Source organism: Terrapene carolina, unplaced genomic scaffold (assembly GCF_002925995.2).
Source record: "Terrapene carolina triunguis isolate 2854851 unplaced genomic scaffold, T_m_triunguis-2.0 Scaffold66, whole genome shotgun sequence".
NCBI classification, from domain to species: Eukaryota; Metazoa; Chordata; order Testudines; family Emydidae; genus Terrapene; species Terrapene triunguis.
In genome coordinates this window covers 55,376,791-55,388,530 of record NW_020664417.1, presented here as the reverse complement: position 1 = coordinate 55,388,530, position 11,740 = coordinate 55,376,791, and the positions used below count along the sequence as shown (strand labels likewise).

The 11,740-nt window shown below is 44.5% G+C and overlaps 1 protein-coding gene across 2 annotated transcripts in view; it reads right to left on the bottom strand.

Annotated features, from left to right (window-relative positions):
* FRYL (FRY like transcription coactivator) overlaps window positions 1-11,740 on the bottom strand; it is a 345,908-nt gene that overhangs the window by 238,742 nt on the left and 95,426 nt on the right. For both annotated transcript variants that reach the window (XM_026647943.2, XM_026647941.2), the window contains one exon: window positions 4,368-4,421. In XM_026647943.2, the coding sequence (XP_026503728.1) occupies window positions 4,368-4,421 (54 nt within the window). The remainder of the gene's footprint in view (window positions 1-4,367; window positions 4,422-11,740) is intronic.

Genomic DNA, 11,740 nt, shown 5'->3' with positions numbered 1-11,740 from the left:
AGCTTATGCCCAAATAAATCTGTTGGTCTTTAAGGTGCCACCAGACTCCTTGTTGTTTTTGTAGATACAGACTAACACGGCTACCCCCTGATACTTGACACTAAAACAGTGTATTTCTTCTAAAAATTCTGCAAAGATCCACAGTTCCTATTCCCACAAACTCATCCATGTCATTCTACCCTGACCTTCTGCTTCAGTATGTTTTCAACACCTTTAAAATACAGATCTTGCTATAACAAATTCCTTGTTTCCCAAAGACTAAGTCAAAATTAGACACAAAGAAAATAATCAAAATATGAAATTAGTAATACAGAGTGTAATTAAATAGTTTTTGGTTTATTACTCTGTATTTCAAGGATCTAGGAGTTTATAAGCTCTTCTGCTCTATTCTGATTTCTCCCTACAAACACATTCATTTGTATCTTGTAGATCTTCCATATGGCTTAATAGGAGGAGACCAGCCATTAACAGTAAGAAATGTAAGTGGAGAACAATTATAAAGTGGTTTATTCTAGGGTTCAGCAAACTTTATTAATACTTTCATTAGAAAAAGTTGCAAATCAGTGGTATTTAGTTTTCAGTTGAGGGACTAACTCCAGCTGTGATGCTCTTTCCTTAGGCTAAGTTCAGCTTCTCACTCCAACATAGTGCTGTTCTGACCTGAAAAGGTTTAGAAAGGCAGTCTCCATGGTTCTCCTACCCTCTCACTCCAACTCAGAGTCTCACTTCTCTCTCCACCTGGGCTGTCTATTCAGCTTCCCCTTGGGTCTCTCCTTACATTCTCCTCTTCCGCTGCAACAGGGCCAGAGCTCTGTTAACAATGCTGCTGCAGGAGCTGCTGCAATGCTGAAAACCACCTAGGTTGCACAACAGCTCCCTCTGCATATTGGCTTTCAGAAACATTTCCTCACTTCTAAACAACATGTTCTATCCATCTCTGGACATTACATCAAATGAGTATAACAGAATCAGAAATGTGGACACAAAAAACACAACCACATGCCATATATTGAGTAGCAAGGCTGTAAATTCAATTATGATCAAATATGTCTGAACACCCATCATTAACTATTGTCTCCTTCTTAGTCTTTCAGCTTCCTCCTTGGGTTTGCCTACTGCAGCTTCACAGTAACACAATTCACTGAGATAGGATTGTCTGCACCTCACCTCATGGAGTTTTCTTATTTGAGGTCATCTGCATAAAACTACCTAAACAAAAGTAATCTCAATAAAAACAAGATTAAAAATAGGAAATGGAATTAAAACAACAGAAATGGTTTGCTTAACATATCTCAAGTGAAAATAGACCAGGTACTTTCATCTTAGTTACCGAAGAAAAAAAAAGAAAAGTGATTGGCTTACATCCCCTGAAAGCAACCCCCTTTCTCAAACTATTCTAGTCCACTTGTCAGTACTTCAGTGAAGTCTTAATATCAACACTTTTTCTGTGTCCCCTGTCAAGTTAATATTATATCCTAGTTTTCTGAAATCAAAGAGATTCAAAAACTATTCATAAAATAGTATAATTTTCCACCTTCTAGGCAATAGTCCTCGAGAAAATAAAACCCTTTAATGACCACCTTTCAAAGGCTTATCAACCTAGCTCAAACACTGCTTTTCACAGGCCACCTTGGCTGGCCGGTTTCAGTTGGGTCACTTGATAAATCCCTCAAGCAGGCTCAGGGTGGGGATTGTTTTGGGTTGGATCCCCCCCGACATGAACTATATAGTTTGGGCAGGGTCCCTAGGCCTTCTGTCACAATGCTAAACACGCAAACCAGAGGAAACATGCACAGGAACAATCTACCAAAATGATCTGGACATAAACAAATAGTGAGCTGCATACAACAATATATTATTCAATAATAAAGTTAGGAGTTATGTACTTAGGGACGGGCAATAAACCAGCAGGGCTCTGCAGGATTGAAACCCATGTGATGACAGAACTAGAAACAATAACTAGTAGATAAAAGCCCATGCTGTGGAATGAGTGTAGCAGTTTGGCCAAGTAATCCACCATCCATGCAGTCGCCTGTATACAACCAATGAAAGTGTAGCATGCAAATTAATAGCAGAGTAAGTGTGCTAACTTATTGAGTTACCTCCAAATACACAGTGGTTCAGGGCTTTTGGCATGATACAGATATATGTCTTACTGTAGCTGTACACCACATGGGTGTAATTTGTAAAGTTAAAATGGCTGAGAACCTAAAAACTGGACTGTATCCCAGTGATAATTGAATCTAGTGATATTCTAAATAATCAGAGTTCTCAACCACACTTGTAGCTGTTTTCATCACTTCACACTTACTCAGACATTCTAGGCTTCAGAGTGACACACAAACGGAATGACAATCCTGGAATCTTATTATATAGATAAGCACTAAGGCCTTGATCCTGCAGAGACTTGCACATACCCTTAACTTTACACACTGTGGGCTTGGCTACATTTGCGAGTTACAGCGCAATAAAGAAGCCCCGTGCGCACTAGTTCACTCCCCGTCCACACTGGCAAGGCCCATAGAGCGCTCTGACTCCACAGCTACAGCGCTGCTGGTACTCCATCTCGGCGAGTGGAATGTTTGCGGCGCCCCCACTGGAGCGCCACGGCGCCAGTAAGGACGCCCTGGGCCTATAGTGCACTCTGATCAGCCTCCAGAAGTGTCCCACAATGCCTGTGCTAGCCACTCTGGTCATCACTTTGAACTCTACTGCCCTGCCCTCAGGTGACCAACCATCAGACCTGCTCTTTAAATTCTCTGGGAATTTTGAAAATCCCCTTCCTGTTTGCTCAGCCAGGCTATCAGCAAATCTTTCCAGGTGACCATGCCTTCACGTGCCAGGCGAGCCCCAGTATGGAGCAATGGCGAGTTGCTGGGCCTCATCAGTGTTTGGGGGGAGGAAGCTGTCCAGTCCCAGCTGCACTTCAGCCGTAGGAATTACGATACCTTCGGGCAGATATCAAGGGACATGATGGAAAGGGGCCATGACCGGGACACACAGCAGTGCAGGATTAAAGTGAAGGAGCTGAGGAATGCAGACCTCAAAGCCCGCAAGGCAAACCACCACTCTGGTGCTGCCCCCGCGACCTGCCATTTCTACAAAGAGATGGACGCATTACTTGGGGGCGACCCCACCTCCACTCTGGGGACCACCATGGACACTTCAGAGCCCAGTCTAACAAGGCAGGAGGAGGAGCAAAGCGGGAGCGAGGGTGCTGAGGCAGAGGAAGACACCCCAGAATCCCTAGATGCATGCAGCCAGGAGCTGTTCTCAAGCCAGGAGGAAGGTAGCCAGTCGCGGCAGCCAGTGCTTGGGGAAGGACAAACACCAGAGGAGGTTTCCGGTAAGCGGCTTTTATTTTGGGAAGAAAGTTATTCGGTGCGGGGTCTTGGGGCAAGGAGGGTTAGGGCTGCATGCACGCCTAGATGCGGAATAGTGTGTTGATGTGCTCTCTCACATCGTGGTAATCGGCCTCAGGGATCTCTTCAAAGGTCTCATCCAGAACTTGGGCAATACGCTTGCACAGGTTTCTCGGGAGAGCCACTGTGGTCCTTGTCCCAGTCAGGCTAATTTGTCCGTGCCACTGTGCCATGAGGGGCAGGGGGACCATTGCTGTACACAGGCAAGCTGCATATGGGCCAGGGCAGAAGCCGCATTGCAGTAGAATACCCTCCCTTGCTTCCCAGGTCACCCTCAGCAGCGGACAGACTGTCAGTGTGGACAGACTGCAGCACTTTCCCTACTGCGCTCTCCAAAGGTGGGTTTAACTCACAGCGCTCTACATCTGCAAGTGTAGCCATGCCCTGTGAGTAGTTCCCTTTAAATGAATGAAACACAATGGGGTATTAGAGAATACAGTAAGGAGCACTATAGAAAATCCTAAAATTAAACAGATTAGAGGATCCATCATATGACTATTATGCCTTCCACTCAAGGATCTAAAAGTACCTTATAGTAATTAAGCCTTACAAAAATCACTGAAATTATCATTATTTTAGAGATGGGGAAATTTAGACAGAAACATTAAAATGACTTGCCCAAGGTTACATGAACTCTGTGACAAAGCCAGAAACATATAATTATTATCTTTCAGCTCCTGGTCTCATTTCTACATCCTATTCTGGATTTGTCACCTTTAAATTATTTATCTATGAGTATATTATATCACTTTTTAGAGTAGGTAACAAAAATCGGGACTTATTATCTCTGGTAATTATTTAACATAAACCAGTACAGTAACATTCTAAGTTAATCATCTGAACAGTAGAACTGCTAGCCTCTGCTTGCACAGAACATCTTAATTCCATAAAGCCTGAAAAAACAAAAACAGACAATGCAGTATCTTAAATGAAAGTGTTTCCTACCTGATCAAATTGAAGATCTTCACCTCTTTGAAGAGATCTTGACAAGAGTTTTTCCTAGAAACAGAATAAAAATCATCAGAAAGTACGAACCATGCAATTAGCTATAAGCAAAGCACTGCAACAAGCAAAACAAGCAAATGTGATATAACATAGGTGTAAAAAGCAGGAATCAACCTACTTTATGAAAATGTAAAGAGGCATAGATCAGTCTCAATTACAGCTACATTGTCCAGCTGGAAAAATTTTTGAAGATGTGAACTGAACACAGAAAAGATCAGAGATGAACAAGCTAGTTTAGTGGCTTAGTTGTTGCACTATATGCTGTCAATCACAAAACCTGGAATTTCTGAATTCCAGAAGATGTCTAGGTCTCATTCCTCAGCAGGGGCTTAAAAAGATCATCATGCTGCTCCACCTGGATAGCTGGTGATGAGTGACAAACGGACTTCTACGAAAATCCCATCCAACCCTCCTAGACACAGCATATTCATGATCATGGGAGACAGATATAAGGAGAAAGGAAGTCATAAGAGGGGAAACAATAAGGCCTTCGTGAAAGTGGAGGCTCAATCCAATCCCCATCTATTTTTTTGCCCCTCACTTTTCCTACTGTAAAAGAGAGAGAAATTGATGTACAATAAAATTAAGATACCGGTTATAAGTACGCTTACATATGAGATAGCCTTGTAGAGGAAAAATGCAATATTAATATCAAACAAAAGTTACAAGTTTGTATCAGTACCTCATGACTATCAATCATTATAAAATATACTGGGTTGAGCAAATATATTCATGGTAAAATGATGAAATAAATATTAAAATATTAAAAGAAAAAATGTTCAGAAACTAGAACAAAAGTACCCATTTAAAATACTTCTGAGTATGACACTATTGTGTTTGATTTATGACCTTCAAGATTACCCAAACTCATGTTATCAAAAATACAATTTTAAGGCTCTTCCCATGAGGCCAAGCCAAGAAAGAAACAGACACAAATTCCTTAGTCCTACATTATTGTGTGGGCCATGATCTACTAGTTAGGTAGGGTTGCCAACCATCTAATCACAGAAACCCAAAAACCTTTGCTCGCCCCTACCCCACCCCTGCCCCGCCCACTCCATCCCCCTTCCCTCCGTCGCTCACTCTCCCCTACCCTCATTCATTTCCACCGGGCTGGGGGAGGGGGGGGTTGGGGTGCGGGAGGGGGTGCAGGCTCTGGGCTATGAGGTGGGACTGATGGGTTCGGAGGGGGCTCCGGGCTGAGCCTGGGGCAGGGGATTGGAGTGCAGGAAGTGGTTCGGGGTGCAGGCTCTGGGAGGGAGTTTGGGTGTGGGAGGGGGCTCAGGGGGTTGGGGTGCTGGAGGGGGTGAGGGATTTGCGGGCTCTGACCGGGTGGCGCTTACCTCAGGCGGCTCCCTAAAGCGACCAGCATGTCTGGCTCCTAGGCTTAGGAGCGGCCAAGGCGGCTCTGTGCGCTACCCCTGCATGCAGGCACTGCCTCCGTAGCTCCCATCGGCCATGGTTCCCAGCCAATGGAAGCTGCAGAGTCGGCACTCGGGGCGGGGGCAGCATGCAGTGACCCCCTGGCTGCCCCTGCGCCTAGGAGCCACAGGGACGTGCCTGTCGCTTCCGGGAGCCATGCGGAGCCAGGGCAGGTAGGGAGCCTGCCTTAGTCCCACTGCACCACTGACCGGACTTTTAGCAGCCTATTAAAATCTCCCAGATTGGTTTCAGTAGCCACTGGGAGATCCAGGAGACTCCCGGCCAATCCGGGAGGATTGGCAACCCCTATAGTTAATACTCTAAACCAATTTACCAAGGGTTTTTGTGAATTCTCCATCACTGACAATTTGACATGAAGATGTGATGTTTTTCTAAAAAATGTGCTCTAGGAATTACCACAAATTCTGTGGCATGTGTTAGATGATCACAATGGTCCCTTCAGGCCCTGAAATCTATAAATACAAACATATTTTCAATCGAATTTGGAGTCAAAACATCTTGGCGGTGGCACTTTAAGATGCTGGAAATTAACTCCAGGCAATGAACATGTTTATCATGGATGCTCCCCAAACATTTGTCCCTGGCTATAAACATTTATTCTAGAGCTCAGCCTAGGGTAAACAACAAATATTCACAACCTGGAACAAATGCTTGGGGAGGGTTCACACTAGCCTTTACACACATTCATTACCTTGAGCTAATTGGCAATTAAATAAAGCTAAAAATTATTTGCATAGACAAACCCTGACACTAAAAAATTTCAGGAGCAAATAATACAGGCTCCAGATGACTGATTCAACTCAGAATATATCTATACTTTGGAGACTATACTGGCATATCTATGTCAGCGTAGCTATGCTGGCATAATCCTATACTGTAGATGCATCCTGCGGCAACAGAAAAAGTTTTTCCATCGATGCACATGGGAACATCTCCTCCCCGAATGAAGTTAGCTAGGTCAAGAGAAACATTCTTCCACTGACATATCTGCGGCCACAGTGGCCATTAACTTGGCATAGTTATGTTGGTCAGGGGTGTTTCCAGCTATGCTGGAAAAACTTTTCAGTGTAGACCAGGCCATAGTGTAGAAATAGCCCATGTCTTCCCTGGGGCGTGGCTTACACTTACAAATTATACTAGCATAGCTGTCAGCCAGTGGTGTGTGTAGGGGGCGGGGGGGGGGGATGAAAAACCACACACACACACCCTGACTGACATCTCTAGTCTGACACCTATCCTCCCCCAGTGTAGATGCAATCATGCCAACAGAATACTTTAGTCAGCAAGCTAATGTCCTTTGGGAAGGTGGTGTTCCTGCACTTGCAGAAAAACTCCTTCTGTCAGTGTAAGTTGTGTCTACATGAGGGGGCTATGCTGACAGAGGCTTGGAGAACAGATTTTGGTATTTTTTTAAAAGCATGTTAGCTAACATGGTAAAATCCTAGTGTGAACAAGGCAGTTTGTAGTTTTCACACCTGTTGACTGGTTAAGGTACCCTCAACCTGCTAACAACGTGAAACCTAATACTAACACAAGGTTAAAATAAATAAATAAATACTTTTCCTAGCCTGGAAATGCCCATGGTGTCTAAATAGTCCACTGCAGAAAGAGCTAGTTTGAGAACAAGTAGCATTGTGATGAGAAAGCCAATGAGGTTCAAAGATATGAGTCATTAACAGATTTCCAAAAAGAGGCAGAATAATCTTCTCATTTACCCTGACCTTCAGCCAAGACATACCTATTTGGGTATTTTATTAATTGGCTATAATCGTCTGTAGTTATTTTTAGTTGCTATTATGTATTATTTACATTTGATTTAAAAAAAATAAACTGTAGTCACTGGAGTAAATGAAGACTGGCTGCTTTAATATGACAGGTATTTGACCTTTTGTGACCCTGACCATGTGACTGGGGCCAGACAATAAAGATAAATCTATCAGAACTCCTGTATATCACTTCCTTATTACATGTGTTATAGGTAAGGCTATGTTTTAGTCATGGGTATTTTTAGTAAAAGTCATGGACAGGTCATGGGCAGTAAACAAAAATTCACAGTCGTTGACCTATCCATGACTTGTACTATATACCCGACTAAATTTTGGGTGCTCCGGGGGGGAGCAGTGTGCAGCCTGGAACCCCTACTGCTGCTTAGGGGGAGGGGGTTGGCCAGGCTGGCAGACTCCTTACCTGGTTCTATGCAGCAACATGTCCCTCGGCTCCTAGGCGGAGGCACAGCCACGGGGCTCCGCGTGCTGCCTCTGCCCCAAGCGCCAGCTCCACACCTCCTTTTGGCAGGGAACCATGGCCAATGAGAGCTATGGGGGTGATGCCGGCAGGTGAAGGCAGCGCACAGAGCTGCTTGGCCACGCCTCCGCCTAGGAGCCAAGGGACATGTTGCCGCTTCCAGGGAGCCCCCCAAAGTAAGTGCCGCCTGAAGCCCTCACCCCCTCCTGTGCCCGAACTCCCTGCCTCAGCCCTGAACTCCCTCCAGCACTCAAACGCCTGCTGCTGCTGGGGTGGGGGGCACAGTGGCCTGAGACTGCCCCAGCAGCGGCCAGTGTGGCTAGCCCAGGGGCTGCCCGAGTTGCTCAGGCGGCCCCCGGGCCAGCTGCACTGGCCACTGCAGAAGTCATGGAATCCATGACTTCTGTGACAGACTCGCAGCCTTAGTTATACATAGGTGTTTGATTTTCCCTTTTGCTCTTAGACATGCAATGTTGAAGAGTTTTCCACTTGATCTTTATGACAATATACACCCTGGATGCTAGACGAGAAAGCATGACAAAGCAACAGAGAAGAATATATGGAAGAGTGTTAGTGTCAAAACACTTCCTTGTTTGACATCACTTCAGGTTGATCATCATCATACTGGACTGTAGCCTTCATGCCATCATGGAAGGCTCAAATCAGACTTAGGGGGATTGCAGGGTAACCAATTCTCTCTAGCAATTGGAATTGGCTCTTTCTGCTGACAAAGTCAAAAGCCTTTGTAAGATCTACAAAGGCCACGGAGCGGTTTTTCCTTGTTCTTGACACTTTTCTTGCAATTGCCTTAGTGCAAAGACCATGTTGATGGTCGATCTACTGGCATGGAAGCTGCACTAACTCTGGATATACACGTTCAGCAAGAATTTGCAGTCTATTGAGAATGATCCATGCAAATGCCTTGCCAGCAACACAAAAAAGAGATTCCTCTGTAGTTGTTGCAATTTTTCATCTCCTTTGTTTGTAAACACTTATGATGTTGCATCCTTTGTGTCTTTTGGTGCCTCTCCTTCCCTTTAGCAGGCAAGCAAGACATTGTGCAGATGACATTGTGCAGATGTTTAAGTACAACCTGTCCTCCTTGTTTCAGTACTTCAGCTGTTAAGAGAACTTCTTTTTGCCGATGATACAGTGTTTTTCACACACAGTGACAAGGAGCTCCAGCAACTTTGCAATAGCTTTGCATTAGCCTGTGATGAATCTGGAGTAACCATCAGTCTAAAGACAACAATGATTTTGACACTAGATGTTTTGACGGCACCAGAAGTTTTAATAGTTAGCACCATGCTAGAAGTTGTGCATAAATTCTGTTATCTGGAATCAACTGTATCGGAAAACAGCAGCAGGAACTATGAATATAGACACTAGAGATGTAATTCAGATTCAAAGACTGTAGGGGGTGATGATGGACAATTAGCTCACTGAGCAGGCAAGTTCAGCCTCTTCACCTCTCCTTTTCCAAACATGTCATCAGTGCCCCACTACATACCATTTATACCACACATTTACATCCACTAAACAATACTAGAATAATGTAAAACAAAATTATATGCAACAAAGTATTTATGTCCTCCTTACATGCCAGGGGCTGTATGTCCCCCCTTGCATCCTCCCCATTCCAGGGACTCAATGTCCCCTCGTCCATACTAGCCCTCACACCCCAGGACCCACTGCCCTCTCTTCCATAATCCCCCAGGTTCAGAACCTGTACCACCACTTCACCTCCGAATGCCAGAAGTCCTACATCTCTTCAAATCCCCACTCCCATATTTCCCTGGGCCAGGAACTTATGTCACCTTCACCCCTCCCAATACCAGGGGTTCTTTATCTCCCCAATGGGGGAAGGGAATGACTCTCTCTATTAACAGTACTCTTCCCCCTTCATTCGGAATGGTACCAGCATGCATATGTGTTTATAGACTTGTGCGGCGGCACCATGTTGGAAGAAGGAAGCTCTATTTGGCCTTCTGGCTCCCCTTCTGGAACTCTTCTCTCCATTCACCAGCTATTTGGTATTTCTCCTAAGGGAAGGCAGGAGTGTTTAAAGTGCTCCCACTGTTGCGGATATCACCTCCACTTCTGAAGCGGAGTTCACCTCACCTCTCTTCCTTCCCCTCCAAACCAGGCTGAAAGTTTGGTGGGGAGTAAGGAGAGGAATTGCATCCTTCCATCTCTAAAATTATGCTTGTGATAGTCTTAGCCTTAGCTTTACCTTTATGGTCCACCATTATTGTGCTTCATCTGAATATCTAATAATACAGAATTTCTATTTTTAAAAGAGAGAAAGAATCGGAACAGAAGACTGGCCTACTGCCACTACTTGAAAAGAATTTGATTATGCTAAATAAACTAAACACTTCCTACATGAATTTTCATGAATTTCAGAAAGTATAATTAACATAGTAGTTGCAATATCAAGTATTTGGCTTTCCTGTCACCTGTATTATTGTGTTTATTGAATGGAATAGCTGCATGCTATACACCTACTCTTACAGGGATTATTTTCAATTTTAGAATAAAAATAGTGAAAATGCCTCTAAGGGCTTGTCTGGGTTTAAGCTGCAGTTTTTTTTGATGCATGTCAGGTAATGCACAACACACAAGCCTAACTAATAGTGTGCACAAGGGATGGTGCACCCTCTTAATGTGCATCAGTGTGTATGTAGGGCGGTAGCTTGCTGCTTACTAACAGCTTGGCATTCTCAAAGGGTAGCCCATGATCCTTTGCTTTGCTGCTGAATAGTGTGCATTCTGGGATTTTTCTCAGTGTGCATTGTGGGATGCATAGCAGAAGCCAGGCAAGTTCAAGTTTTTAAAAAATTCCATGTTTCCTCATCTCTGCCCCATGTTTCCCCTTTCTTGGCAGGTCAGTGTCATTTTTTAATTGCTCTCAGACAGCATGAACTCAACAGTGATCTATAGTACTACGCTGGTAACCTGAAATATTCAGAGGCTGCTTGGGCTGTATTTTGGCATTCAAAGCCAGATGAATTTGGCTTTGGACTTCACCACCCACCATATCAAGCAGACGATTTGGTGACAGCAGCAGCAGGAGCTTCAGTGGCAGAGGAAGCAGGATGAGGACAAGGAAGAAGAGGAGGACATCGAGCAACTAACAGGTAAGGACAGATGAGAGAAGGGGAAAGGAAAACAGTTAAATGGGCATGTGCTCTCTGTGGCATGGGCCTAACACCAATCAATAACCAGGACTTCAGCAGGAGACAGAAACTGACTGTCGAGCCAGAGCAGCCATCATTTTGGAAACATGTATGGGGGCAGAGGAGGGCTGAACAAACAGCATGGCCTAAAGGAGGCAGGGGAGCCTCAGCTTCAGAAAAGCTCCTAACTCACATCCACCTACAACGGCTGTGACCATGGGGCACCCAGAATAGAAGGCAGCATAGCAATATAGCACAATAATAAATTGTAAAAAAAAAAGAAAAAAAGGTTCTCACCTTCTCGTAACTGTTGTTCTTTGAGATGTGTTGACCACATCCATTCCAATTAGGTGTGTGCGTGCCGCATGCACAGTCGTAGGAAAGTTTTTCCCTTAGTAGCACCCAGCGGGTCGGCAATGGAGCCCCCTGGATTGGCACCTTCATGGC